Here is a 14,558-nt window from a genome sequence, read left to right as displayed (position 1 = left end):
CACAATTGCCAAAATTTTGATGATAACCCAAACCATGAAAAAGACAGCAAAATCAACAAATGGAAAACTCACATCCAAGGAAATATAATTAATACAGTAATCAGTAGAGAACATTTGCATATGTATATTTAATATCCCAGAGAGATATGAAGGGGCATTATCCGTGAAACAAGTTCTAATCACTTCGAGGTCTCAGTTATAAAAAACATAATTATAGGAATCAACAGGTTGGTTGAAAAGAAGAATGTACACATGAAAAGCAAATTATAATTTCTGGGGCCGGCCGAGTGGTGCGATCGTTAAGAACTGGCTTGGGACGCCAGAGGGCCCCGGTTCGGATCCCACATATGAGGGCCAGTGACACTGCCCTCTACAGCTAAGATGATGAACAATAGCTCAACCTGGAGCTGGGCTTCCTTGAGTCGCCGGTGACGGCGTAGCCTGCAGTCCCCTGTGGCAGTGGGTTGCCATAAGCTACCGTGTGTGGCCAGCAGCCAGCGTGAGCGGCCAGCAGCCACCGTGAGCAGCCGTCCAGAAGCCAGCGACTGATGTGCCTCACCTGGGAAGAGCGCAATGATGGTGCCAACTTGGGCCAGAGAAGCAACGTCCTCCACAACTAGACTGAAGAACAAAAGGACAACAACTTGTCTGTTCCCCTTCCCCCAATTCCCCAGCATTGTTACCATCCCCCCAATTCCCCAATAAAAACATCTTAAAACAAATTATAACTTCTGACTATGAAAGTGTAGCATTCTCTCAGAACCCAGCACAATGGGATTTAGGGGCAGACAGTATGGAAAAAGAGCTGAAATGTGGAAACTAGATTCTTGAGTTTCAATGTCAGTGAAAAGAAATGCTAGAATGAAGGATTAGAGAAGGAAAGAAAAAGCAATATTCAAATCAGTAATAGTTAATAATGTCCCAAAATTAAAGAAAGAAGTCCAGGCATTGAAAGGCCCACTATGTCCTGAACAGGATAAATAAAAAATGAGTATAGATAGAGGTGGCCAATATGAATTGGGGATGTTCCTAATGATTCTGTTAATGTCAAGGCAGTGGACTAGGGACATTAGACCTAAACTCATTATTATAACATGGATATAACCTGATCCTTCTGGATGACTCTTCAAAATATCCACTACATTCAGTGCAATCCAGCAGTCAGCAGTGCTGTATAGACCGGAAGGAATGTACTGATTTCTGAATTTCTTCCATATTGGTGTTGTGATGGACAGGCCCAAAGATGGTCTCCAGTGATCCCCATGTCGTGGTGATCATGCTCTTGTGTAATCTCCCACCCTTGAGTATGGGTGGGGTCTGTGATTTGCTTCTATCCAGAATATGGCAAAGGTGAAGAGAGGCCTTCCTGTGATGATGTAACGTATGTTAGACTCTCTAGCTCAGCAGCCAGCCTCGAAGAAGCCATGTTGTGAACTGCCTATGAGAGGTTCATTCATCAAGAACTGGGGGTGGAATGGAGGGACTGAGAGCCTCAGTCCTGTAACCACAAGGGACAATTCTGCCAACAGTCTGAATGAGCTTGGACATGGACACTTCCCCAGGTAAACCTCCAGATGAGAATGCAGCCTAGCTAACACCTTGATTGCAGCCCAGGGGTGTCCTGAAGCAGAGGACCCATCTAAGCTGTGCCCAAACTCCTGACCTAATCCTGGTGATTCTGGTGAATTTTGATCAACCTTTGGTATGTCCCATGTTACAATTTGAATGGCTGAAGGCTGCGTAAAAAGGGAAGTATCTATGCCTAGTACTACTGCTCTGCTCAGCTCTGCTCTCTCAGGCTTCCCACAGACACACTAAGTGTGTGCCCTGCCTTCCAAAGTAGGAACAGATTACTATGTCATCTGGGTGTGGTAGCTCTGACTGTGGGAGGAAGAGTTATCCAAGGTAGTTGATGCCCAAGTCAGGTGACAAGGCTCTTGTCACTTGTAATGCTCAGGTAGGCCCACATGGAATTCACAGGGGCAGTTTGTCAGCAGCGGGGCTCACACCTGCATGCACACATACTCATAAACGCATGCACATGGATGGGCTCAGGCCCCCCAAAGATGCTTATCTATTAATCTCTTGGGGCCACAGGGCATTTCTGCTGCCTGGGATGTTTGTGGCTTGATGAAAACTCTGGGTGTCCATCTTATGGCAGGTTATGGTCCATCTCTAACCTCACTCCTGTGGAAAGGCCTGCACCCTCTAAGCAGTCAAGTACTGATGGGGCCTGGAAAGTGGCTCTTAAAATTGAAGGCACGTGCCCATCAAAAAGTATTCTGGTAAAGCATTAGCAGTGAAATGAAAGGGGTCACTTCCAAATGAGCTGATTGGGTCCACTTGCCTCATTTCCAGCAATTTCTTAAAGAGTTATAGGAATGCAGTACAGGGCTGATCCGGTGGCTTCATGGAAGAGCTCTCATTCCAGTCCCAGCGCCACACTCATTCTTACAGCATGCCCTCATGGGAAACCCTTCCCCACTTGAGTCTCATTTTTCTCATCTGTAAAATAAAGAGTTTGAATTTGGGGAAAATATTTTCAGAAACTAAATTTCTCTTCGTCCTACCTGGAAATCATAATGTCTACCTCACTGAGCACATGTGGGATGATGTTTGTGGAACTTCATTACCTGTAAGAGCACCGTTGACTGTTGCGGATCATCACTGGCCACACCATCGAGCCATGGACCTGTCACTGCTGAGGTCTGAACCTGAAAAAAAGTCTCAAGTCCCGAAGACACCTTGGGAAGTTAATTCACTCAGCTCATGCTTATGCTTATAGCATCAACTGGAATTGCTTTTATTTTTGTTTGATATCAAGCTTCCTCATTTTCTATAAGCAATTGTGCTTGTTACTTAAGGTGGATCTGCTCATATGGCCCATGGCACAAACCCAGATGTCTGCAACGTTTTTGCACGTAAGAGTTCTCAGGAGGGACTCAAAATCTATCTTCAGTCACAAAAGGGAGCACTAAAGACAAATGCACTCACATCAATTTCCTGGGATCCTTGGCTTCATCTACATACTGCATGAACTCCATCCTGTCTTGCTGTATTAGAGTCAGACATTCCAAGGAGAGTTTGAATATAGGGGCCACATATAACTCCCTCTGTCCCTCTAGTTTCTAGCACCCCATAGGGTTAAATAGGGGAGGATGGTAGATGGAAACTCTCAGTGGCATCACCCCGCCTCTCTGCCAATGGCAGAAGTTCTGCTCTGCCCCAAGCTTGCATGTTCCATTCAGCAAAATTAAAGCTGTATAACTATACCTAGACTCCTTCGAAGGCAGTGTACTGCCCATCAGCTGTTATTCAAACATGTGCCTTGAAGGAGGTCCCATCCCCAATTCAAATAGTTTATCAAATCAAAGCATTTTTTCCAAAACTACATAATATTCTTCATGGAAGGAGTATGGTAAATACAACAGGGTCATGCTTTTACAATCATTAAAGATTGATATCCTGGTCCTCTCATCTGTCAAGTGGAGATAATAACAAAGCATTGGTTAAGGATTAAATGAGACAACTGATGGTTTGGCTGGGCAAGAAAGAAGAATGATATTCTAAGGATATATAGCTGACCGCACCGTGTACTGACTTAAAAATGCTTCTTGTCCCGGCTGACTAAGTACAGCTTTCTAATGAGCATCTTACACCCAGCCCCATTCCTGTAAAAAAGCAACTTTCTAATTCTACTGGATCATATGGGTCTGAGTTTCAGTCTTCATGTGCATCAGCCAGAGACAGAGACTATCAGGACCTCAGGGCCTTCTGATCCAAGCCCTCTGTACCCTGCTGTGGGCTCTAAGTAACAAAAAACCCAACTCAATCCAACTTAAGCAATAAAGGGTTTTTATTGGCTCATGTAACAAAACCATCCAGAGGTAGGGCCAATCGCAGGCAAAGCTTGATCCTGTACTTAAACAATGTCACCAAAGACCTGGCTTCTTTCTGTCTCTTGCCTCTTCCTTCAGTAGTGTCCGCTTCAGGCTGAGAGTAGTTCCCTTCCATGGTCCCAAGATGGCCACCATCAGGACCCAAGATGATCTATTTCTCCTTTCATATCCAGCAGAGTGGATAGAGTCTCTACCCAACATTTCCAGGAAAAGTTTTGAAATTTCCTCTGGCTGCTTTGCCCTAGCTCACATGACCACACCTGAACTCATTACTGTAGTCAGAGATGGGATGTGCTGTTGGCTTAGTCCAGATCTTGGGTTCGCTCCTGGAAGTGGTGATAGTTAGCTCAGCCAGATCATAAAATCCCCAAACAGTAAGCAGGGGCTGCTAGGAAAGGAAATGGGGAGGGGGGATGAACATTGGGGATGCAATCAACAATATCCACCACATCCTTCATTTTATGGGTGAAAAATTTGAGAGGGAAAAGGCCTTCCCAAAATCACAGCAGAGCAGAGTGAGGACCACAACCCAGCCCTTTCATCTGCAGACCCTGTATTATTTCCACTCCACTTTTACTAGTTCAGGCCAACTTGCCTAGTACTGAGTGGTGATTAATGTGGGTTCAGACTAACCAATTTCTCCCCAAACCTGAATGAACAGGAGGCATCACATTTCAAACACATCCAATGTATTTCCAGTCAAAAGAAAACAAACCTATGCCCCAAGAATTCTTGCAGCCACAAAGATTCAACCTCAGCACTTCCATCTCCTCTCTTGGGGCCCCCTAAGAGCCAAGTAGCTCCTGCTACTTTTAAGGGGGAAAATGCATTCTGGTGTGCAAACATTATTGCATATTCACGCACTCAAAACCTAATTTTAGCTGCAAGAGACTTCATTATAAGATACTCACATAATTAAGCTTTCTTCCCAGGGTTTGGAAGCCTGTCTATTCTCTCTCATTTACACATCACTGGGGTTATCAGAATGTGTTTTGGCTTCTTAAAATTATATATTTTGGGTTTTCCAAATTGATCCACAACAGGAGACGAAATCCATGGAAATTACGTTTTAACACACAGGTTTGTGTATCTCTGTAGACTTGCTTTTGAAGTTGGAATCTGTCCAGTTTCGCTGTTCTCATGGGTTTCTGACGCATTTGTCACATTTCTCCCCTAAATGTAGATCCACTTTTCCTCCTTGGCTGGTTGGGCAGTATCCTCCTTATGGAAAAGCTGTGAGCTCTAGACAAGACCTAACTTGGAGAGAGACAAATGGACTTTCCCCAAAGGACAGAGGGATCCCCTTCCTGTGCGCTGCTCTCCTGCAGAGGCAGGCCCAGGGTGACAGCTGCTGACCATCATCAGCAACAGGTAGGGCCTTTGCAGCTCCCTGTTCAACCAACATCTGGGAGCACCTGCCAAGTATCAGGTGCCTTCCCATGGGCACCGACTCAATGCAAACTGGATATACCCAGATCCCATCATTCTCATTTGCATGCCTGGCTAAGGTGCACAGTAAACGAAAAGGCTATTTGTGCAGGTGGCACTCCACCTGGAAGAGGAGGTCTCTAGGTATCTGGCCTCAGGGGATGTACCCACCTATCTACCAGGAGAAATGGCCTGTGCTGTTGCTCTCCCGACTCTTGGGGTGGGGGTGGGGGAAGCTCAGAGGGCCATGCCGGGGCTGTAGTCCCGGTCATTCTTCCAGCCACACCTCTGTGCTTCTCATCCTCCACGACGTCTACCTGGAGATTATCCGGGTGGCCAGGGAGTGAGGGCCAGTCAGGGAGCCAACCTCTGGTGGAGGCAAGCTTCCATCATCTCCACGGGTTGGTGCTGCTGTCTCCCTTGAGGCTCTCGGTTTGCTATAGAATTCAGGTGTCCCCTGGCCCTTCCAAGGCAGTGTGGAAACTCCTAGTGGGTGTCAGCTACTCCTACAACTCAGGAGACACGATCTCATTAGAGGTCTTATAGGCTTGACCTTGGAGCCATGCTGAGCCAATAAACATTTATAAAAACCTTGGTGTGTCCAGCTCTGAGCTGAGTCAGGTGATGTTTTGGGGAGGGTCTAGAACAGCCTCCGCATCAGTATAGGTTTGGGGGAACCTCAGGAAGGACTTGGAGGCCACCAGGAGCACAGATGCTCAAGCCCACTCATTGGCAAAACTGAAAGCTGCGGAGGCTTCCCTCTGAGGAACGGCAGCTCCACTGGGACATCTAGCCCTGCCTGCCCTCACTGGGAGTGGCTCTCAGCTCCCCATCTCCGGCCAAGGGGCAGAGGTCAGGGCATCCCTATACCCAGCTTTCCCAAACTCTTTGCCCTGTTTTCTCCTTGTAATGGAGCTTGGCTCAGGCTAAGAGGAGGTCAAACAAAGGGGCCCAGCTGAGATTACCCAGGCCTGGAGCTCAGGGGCTGCCTGAGGTCAGGCCCACCCACCTTCCTTCCCCTCACAAAGCTTGATGTGCACCTGAGCTCTCTATAACCCTGCTACGTCTCGGCAGCCCTGGGCCATGCTCCCTGGTCCATTCTCACTTCCAGACCTGAGACCCAGGGTCTCCACATGACATGCAGCAAAGGGTGAACCAGGAAGGTAATTAACCTCAGCACCTCTGCCCTCCCAGGCTGAGCACTGAGTAGATATAAGGACAGAGTCCTTTTCTGTGTCCCCACCTCTGTCCTCACCCACCCACTCCCTTCCTTCTGCTATAGACTGGGAGAGAGACACACATGTGCCCCACACCCCCTTCACCTGTTTTGTGAAACACACCAGGGTTTTCCAAGCCTCTGAGCCTTTGCACATGCTGTCTTCTTTGGCTTAATTATCCTTCCCCTCTGCTTTGCTGGGATAATTCCTACAGATTCCTCAAGACCGGGTCAAAGCCGCTGTGCATTCCCTGAAGGCCTCAGGAACATAAGCTGACCACTGTGAGCCTGCCCAGCACACATGCTCATTTCTGGGTTTCTCACTCCCGTTTGTGATGAACCCTCCCCTGACCTCACTAGGCTGTGCGCTGGGGGTGGGGACAGAGGGCTTTCTCTAAGTCTCCTTCTTCTGGAGGCCAGCACACAGCAGGAGTCAGCAGCTGTGAGTGCCCTGCCCTTTCGTTCAGGAAATGGATGAACAAATGGGAAAGATGGCAGCCTGGCAGAAATAGAGACAGAGGGTATGACAAAGAGGCCCAGTGACAGGAAGTGGTAGGGTGAATAGCAGAGGGACTGAGGGCTCAGCCACGGCCACGTGGGGTCAGGCAAAAGCTGCAGCCATGGCCTTTCCACCAAGGGTAGAGTTGATGGGCCATGTAGCGCCCCTTCCTCATGACCCCAGGGCAGGACACCATGGAGATCAGGAACTTGTCAAGATGAGTGGGGCTACCAGTTGCAGTGATCCCCAAGACCCATCCTTCCTGGGTTTCCCCGCGCCCATGCCAAGCCGCCTTCTGCTGACATGTGGGGCCCTGGGGTCTAGGACTCCCTGAGGCCCAGCTGCCTCCCTGCCCCACTGTCCCCTTGCCCTCACACCCTGTTTCTGAGGCATGGCATGAATGCCCAGCTTTTCCGGGGACAACTAGAGAAAGTAGCCAGGCAAGCAGCTGCACTCCAAGGAGCATTCATGTTAGAAGGGGTGCCAGGGGGTGAACAGAACTTTCGGTGGGTCCTGAGGTTGGTGTGTGTATTAGGGGCACTCGCACTCCACTCTGCCCATAGCGTGGCCAGCCCATCCGCAGAGAAGGGGAGACAGGGCTGCAGAGTTCATGGTGCCCAATTGTCATACCACACATATTTATGGGCTGTCAGATAGGCGGTCGGGGCCGCATGGCCACAACGAGAGTCCATGAACCCACCTCCATACCCAGATCCTTGCTGCTCGGAGCACGAATACCCGCCCAGCCCAGCATCCTGCAGTCAAGGGCCCTGGCCAGTAAGTCCATGCCTGGGGCTGGAAACAGGGAACCCGGGCCCTCGGAGAGCCCTGGTGCACACGTGTGTCTGTGTGAGAGAGAGACAGGCAGCCTCTGGGAACACATAACCTGAAATCTGAGTGTGACTGCGTTTGCAAGTCTGAGCGTCTGCCTGGGTGGGCTAAGGGCTTGTGTCAGGTCGCCCTGCATGTGAAGGAGGCAGCACCCGGGCGACCCTCCCTGCTGGCAGCCCAGGCAACCTTGTGTCCCAGGGAGGCTGCCACCTTGTGTCCCAGCAGGTGCTACCCCAGGGGGTGGCAGGCTCTCGGCGGGGCGGGCAGAACGGCCGGGCCTATCATCTGGGCACATACTCCCTGGGCAGCCCGGCCCAGTTGTGGTCACGCAGGGCCTTGTCCACCGTCCGGATGTAGCCATTGATCAAGTCCTTCATCTCCGGGGTGAAGGGCTCGGGGTCGTGAGGGTGCCCGCCACGCCGCCGGAAGCTGCCTTCCTTGTTGTTCTCCACGCAGAGCAGCCGCTCCTCGCTCACAGACACGTTGAGGAAGGCCACCATCTCCCGCAGCGTGGGCACCAGGCTGTGCCGCAGCTCCTCATAGTGTACGACCAGCAGCCGCTTGCCGTACTTGAGCCAGTCCAGGACGTGCGAGGACCACCACGACGAGTAGCTGTTGACGAAGTCCGGCCACTCTATGGGGGGCGAGAAGGCGCGCCATGTCAGCGTTCGACCTGGCAGGGCTGCTGGTCCTGCATGCCAGGGAAGCAGCCAGGAGGATCTCCCATCGCCCGCTGCCCAAGGTCAACCTGCCCGAGTCTCCCACGGAGGAAGACCCTCTTGGTGACCTCGTGTGACAATCAGGCCAGGCACTGAAGAGTCCTGCCAGAGATGTGACCTTGAGTCTGCCTGCCCCCAGCCGTTACCGTGCAAACACACCCAGTAAAGACAAACGGGGACTGCGTGGACTGAGAACTGCTTCTCTCTCATGTGCTATGAATCCCATGACCTTAGGTAGAGATAGCACCTGGCCAGGGGGAGCTGGGACTGGACCGCACTGCAGGATACAGCGGTATTAAAGACAGGTGGGAAACTGAGGCAGGGCATCTGTCAGGGTGACCCTCATTCACCTTGATCTTGTCTCTGGCAACTATGCACATCTACTGTGGGTGACGGGGGCTGAGCAGTGTGTGGGGGGCAGCCGCTGGGTCTCCTGGTGAGAGGAGGGGCTGCACAGGCCCGACTTCTGTCCTGGCCCCTCCTGTAAAGCTAAGTGAGTGTGGTGCCTGATCCACGCTCACTGAAGCCAGTTAAACTTGTGGCACAGCTGGGCAGTAGGGCATCCAATGACGGCATGGACGGGGCAGCTGAAAACTTCTGCAGATGACCTACTACATGAGATTTCTTTTCCAGCAAATTAAGAAATCGGGGTTTTTTTTGGGGGGGGGGTGAAGGGAGCGTGCAAATGTCAAGAATCACTCCAACAAAAACAGTTTCCATAATTGGGCTACTAATATACCTTAATGCTTTGGGAAGCATTTGCTTTCTCTCATCTTCACCAGGACTCTATGAGATAGGGAAGAAAACTGGGGCTCAGAGGGCAAGGCGTGCAGTTGGCCTGGGGTTACTGGGCTGGAAAGAGGCGGAGGAGGAATCAGAGCTCAGTTGGCCTGCATCCAAAAGGGCAGTCAGCAAGGGGGACAGGAGTGGCTGGGTGGGGAGGCTGGTCTAGGGGGAGGGTGATGGGGAAAAGGGAGGACATGCAGAGGCAGGAGCACCGCCTGCCTGGCCTAGAGCCCCACGTCTCGTCACGCCACCTGCCCTGCTGGATGTGGCTTTATTTCTGATGGCTTCATTTTATATCGCTCACCACCCTGACTTGTACCTCTGTAATTCATTTCCCAAAGGCTAGACTGTGTGCCTTGAGGGCAGAGATCACGACCCCCTTCCCTGGGTCCCTGGTGCCTTGCCCAGTGCCTGGCACACAGTAGGACTTCAGTAAGGACGCGTCAGCAGACTGAGTCCACAAATCAGGTTGTGGCGAGCCCCCCGCCCGCTGGCCCCTCCTGTACCTTTGCTCTTCCAGTTGCGGTCAGCTGCATAGCCCAGGTGCCCAGCGCACTTCCTGTTGAATTCAGCCACCAGCGACCTGTATGGGTTCCGGATCAGCAGAATGGCGGAGTCGAACATCTCAATCTCCCTCCTGCCACTCTCATGGGTCTTCACGCAGATGGTGCGCCGGCTCCGCCAGTGGTCCTTCTCACCCTTAAACCCTGCCCGGGAAGAAAGGAGGGGCCACTTTGGAGGAAGGCATGGCGGAGCCCCCACTGCTATGGCCGCAGACGGATATGAATGCTAACCTGCATCCCTGAGGGAAAGCCGACAACAGGGGCACAAGAGAGGCCTGTGGATGCCATAGCAGAGGGCCCTGGGGGACCTACCGACGGTTGACAGGAGCAGCCTCTAAAGGACTAACCTTGCCCAAGAGAAAGTGAGAGCTGGAGGTGTCTCAGAGTAGGGAAAGATGGCATTGGCAAGAGAAAGGCAATCAGGCACCTCCTGCAGACCCCAGGAGCCAGGAGGCAGACGGCCTGACCAGACCCTGTCTCTAGACAATAAAGATGCATACGTTTGGGCATTTTCTTGGTAATTTCACAAGAATATTACAAATACCCCTGTGAGTCAACTATAGCCATAGGCATAGCTGCGTGAAGAGACTGAAGCTCAGCGTGGGTGTGTGACTTGCCCAAGGTCACCCAGCGCCATGGCAATGGAGCCAGGGCTCTCTCCACATGGCTGTGTGTGTCCCTGTGAGGACCCCAGCTTCCACCCACCGCCACACAGTGGAGGTAGAGTTTCCATCATCATGCTCAAGGGCTGTAAGCAGCTGTTGCCCCTCCCTCTGACTTCATGCCATGGTCCTATAACAGGGCCCCAGCCGTGCATCCATGGGCACGCTCCACCTGGGGCCCTAGAACGGGTATGGCCAGGTCTCATCCACAATATTGGAGCCAGCCCTGCAGAACCCAGGGACCAGTTTCTACGAACAGAGCCTTGTTCTCATTGACCAACCTTTCTGGGCTGGGGGCCTGCCTTCTTCCTGGGCGTCGTGGGTCACTACTGGGGACTACAGCCCGGATGACTTCTGGCTGAGAAGGCCAGATGCTACCAGTCCATACACAGTCACGTATTTATCAACATTCTGGGTTGGACTTTTCATGTCGGGGGTCAAGCACTCAGACCCTGTTTGTAAGCTTATACACTGGTAGGGAAACAGCCCAAGTATACGGGACAGCATAGCAGCTACGGGAAGAAACAGTAGGGAGGACTGGTTAGAGGGTGTAGGGGAATGTCACAGAAGACTTCTTGGAAAGATGTCCCCTGAACCTAGTCTCCTGACCACATCTCAGTGTAGCTCATGCCAGCCAGCTCCATAAATGTGCGTGAGCTTACCTTGTGCTCTTCAAAACATAAACGAGTTCCCCCACCCCTCTTTCATGAATGGCTGGGAAGCATTTGTATCTATAAATGCCTGGAAATTTGCAAGTCTTCTTTGAATCTGGTAATCTGGGTTCCTTAGTGAAACTCAACACGTTTCAAACTCATCTCCACCATGGTCAGATACCAAAACTCTTTGCTTGGATGCATTGTCAAGTAGCTGGGAGTTTCCAGGAAAAGAGGAGTCAAACCATGGGCTGAGTAAACGTGAGATTCAATCTTTGACACCTTGAGACTCAGGGTGACTTTCATACATCTTCAGCCTATTTCACCAGTGGCCACTTTTCCTTACAACTCTGGCCACGTTCACCCATGACAGGTTTGGCATATTGGCATTGGGGCTGCATTGCAAATTTCGCACCTGTGTGTATCATTGCTCTGTAAGTGCACTGAGGCCAGCGGTTTCATCTAACCAGTCTGTAAGGCTCAAAAATGCACTGCAATCTCTAAAGGCATTTTGAAGCTGTGTCAATCCAACCCTTATATATGGCTATTTGAGCCATTGGGCCACTTAGCCATTTGTAGACCAAAAGAGCCAGCTGTGTGAATACGGTAAATGACTTCCAGATGAACAAGGTAGGTAAATGCAGCCTGAGTACAGTGGGTGGTTTCCCAGGGGACTAGGCCAGAGTGGGAGGACCATGTGGCTCCTTTGGCCACTTTACCTGTAGGTGCCTGTAACGCTCAAGGCTCTCAAGGACAAGGGGGCTGGGTTACATGGGCAACCTTGGCTTTTTCCCAACCAGACCAGAATTGCTGTGGGTGATTCCAGAACTCACCATCAAGCTCTGGAATTACTGTTTTCTCTAGGATGTTACTGATAATATTCTCTTTTCCTAAATCAAACTCTAGTTAAGAAACCCAGAGAAAGCGTTGTAGCACTTGACAATAGAGAAATATATTTCACCAAATTTAGTTCCCTCCTAACTTATCTGAGGTTCTTAGTTCCTAAACAGTGCACAGGCTCAAGCCATTTAAGTTCATTTACTTGGCATAACGACGTTTCTTATTTCTACCAGGGCAAGATTAGAAATCACAAAACTCTTGAAGATTTTTGGATCTATTTTTTAAAAACAGCACTTTGATCAGCTATCCCTTGCTTTAAAAAAAAAAAAGAGGAATGAGTAGATGAAGTCAGTCTCACCTAATTATCGAGGGTTCTGAAAATTATGGAAAATTTAAGAAAGGTTTCTAGACAGGGAATCCAAGCTGTTAGGTTTTCCCTTTGAATCCAGCACAGGTCTCATCAATTCTCACTCCAAGTGTGGTCCTAGGGTTGGCTGCCTCAGCATCACCTGGGAGCTTGTTAAAAATGGCAATTCCTGGTCTCCCCCTCAGATCAAATGAATCTGACTCTCAGGGGGTTCAGCCCAGGATTCTGTGTTGAATTTAACAAGCCCTCTGGGAGATTCTGATACACACCCAAGTGTGAGAAGCACTGCTCCAGTGCTCTGAGGGAAAAATCTGGCCACAGGAGGTGCCTGTCCCTGCCCCCCGCAGCCTTTACTTACCTTTGTTGTACAGAGTTCCGTCAAAGTAGTAGCTCCCTGTATAGAAACCAGTGGCGTGCTCAATGAGGTGTCGTGCCCAGGTATTCCCGGCTCCCGGGAAGCTCGACAAAGCCACAAACACTTTGGATTTGGTGGGCAGGAACCTCCTGTCCGTGCACCGCGTGTCTGAAAGTCCAGAAGTTGTGTCAGAGTCACTCACCCCCACTGGGACTCAGACTCACCGCTGCACTCCTTTAGACAGGGATTGTTGATCCAAGACTCCCACTTAACAGAAGGGCAAACTGAGGCCCTCCAAGAGGAAGGGGCTTACTACCTGCACCATGGCCACACAGCTCTGCGGCTGGCCAGGGAAAGCCCCAGTGACGACAAGGCCTCCAAAGACCCGTGCAGGAGTGGGGTGCAAATCAGCATCCTGCCAACCCTCTGCCCCCTCTTTGTCTGCATGGCCACAGCCAAACCCCAGCTCCCAGCACAGCACAGATAACTCCAGATTCTGCAGGGAAGGTGGTGGGGGGTTGTGCCTGGGACGGCCAATGCCACACACCCACGTACAGCCAACAATGAACCAGGGCTAGACTAATTTCAGGCCAGTAGCCTCTGTGCCTCGTCTTCCATCCCTCTAGGGCTGCAAGGAGCACATGACATCATCAAGTGAAAACCCCAAAGTTCCTGGGCCATGCTGGATCACAGTAGGTGCTTGGTAAAGGTGCTCACACAAGGAAGATGCCCGCGCCTGGGCACAGCCCAGGATCCTTACGGGTCCCAGGTCCTGGGCTGGCTTGCGGGGGCCTCTGAGGCCTTGGAGGCCCCTGTGGCCACTGAGCTCCCATGCCACCCAATGCCACCACCTTGCAATTGCTCTCCCTCTCTCTCTCTCTCTCTCTCTCTCTCTGGGCCCTGCCTCTCTTCTCTTCCTTTCTTCCTCAAACCACCTTCATCCCCAGAGAGGCTCAGGTAAAGGTCAGGTGCTCTTCAAACTGAGCCCTGCTTCTTACAGTCAGCCTCCAGGGATGGCCGAGACCTCCCCCTTCCCATTATCCCAAGGTGGGACCACCCACCACGATGCCAGGGTTTTTACACAGATGCCCTTCCCACCTGGGACTTCATGCTCAGCCATGGCCGGTATCTCCAAAGCCCCCGAGCAAATGCCACAAGTGGCAGGCACAGGGAGGAGGGGCCTGCGTGCTTTGCCTACCTCTGGGGCGGGGCCTCACCTTGCACGGGTGTCTGGTAGACCTTGCAGTACTCTGCCAGCCTCTGCACCTCAGGGTCCTGGCCACACAGCGAGCTGTCCACAGCATCCCGCAGGTTGAACTGGGGGGTGGGGTAAGCACAGTAGCACTCCCAGCCCCTGAGGATGGCCAAGGGGAACTCCTGCCAGGCAAGGAAAGGAAGAGAAGCCTCTCAGTTGAATGCAAGGGCCATGCCTCCAGCAGCTCAGGTGCCGGGGTGAACACGTGGATGTGCTGCCAGCTGCAGGGGATCAACAGGGATGACCGTCCAACCTTCCAGTGTTGGGCTCTGTGCCCAGCCCAGAAAGACAAAGTTCAATGAGATGTGACTGCTGCCCTCCAGTAGCTCACAGCCGGCCGGTGACAAGTCAATAGTCACAGCACAGTGTGCGCAGTGCTATGACAGAGGGGTGAACCAGGGATGGAAGGCAGGGAGCAGGGCCTGGAACTGAACTTTCCAGATGTCTAGGAGGTTGTCAGGCGTGCTGGGGCGGAACGGGCACTC

General features: G+C 51.5%; 1 protein-coding gene across 5 annotated transcripts in view; it reads right to left on the bottom strand.

Moving 5' to 3' along the window:
* Positions 1-3,838: 3,838 nt before the first annotated feature.
* Positions 3,839-14,558, bottom strand: part of WSCD1 (WSC domain sialate O sulfotransferase 1) — a 47,318-nt gene continuing 36,598 nt past the window's right edge. For all 5 annotated transcript variants that reach the window (XM_019659868.1, XM_019659865.1, XM_019659866.1 and 2 more), the window contains exons 6-9: positions 14,036-14,195; positions 12,822-12,986; positions 9,885-10,085; positions 3,839-8,507 (exon numbers count right to left, since the gene is read on the bottom strand). In XM_019659868.1, the coding sequence (XP_019515413.1) occupies positions 8,155-8,507; positions 9,885-10,085; positions 12,822-12,986; positions 14,036-14,195 (879 nt within the window). In that variant the 3' untranslated portion in view covers positions 3,839-8,154. The remainder of the gene's footprint in view (positions 8,508-9,884; positions 10,086-12,821; positions 12,987-14,035; positions 14,196-14,558) is intronic.

This window comes from Hipposideros armiger, unplaced genomic scaffold (genome assembly GCF_001890085.2).
Source record: "Hipposideros armiger isolate ML-2016 unplaced genomic scaffold, ASM189008v1 scaffold_304, whole genome shotgun sequence".
In the NCBI taxonomy this organism is placed as follows: Eukaryota; Metazoa; Chordata; class Mammalia; order Chiroptera; family Hipposideridae; genus Hipposideros; species Hipposideros armiger.
The sequence above is the reverse complement of the archived record's forward strand: the minus strand, read 5'-3'. Positions and strand labels throughout refer to the sequence as shown.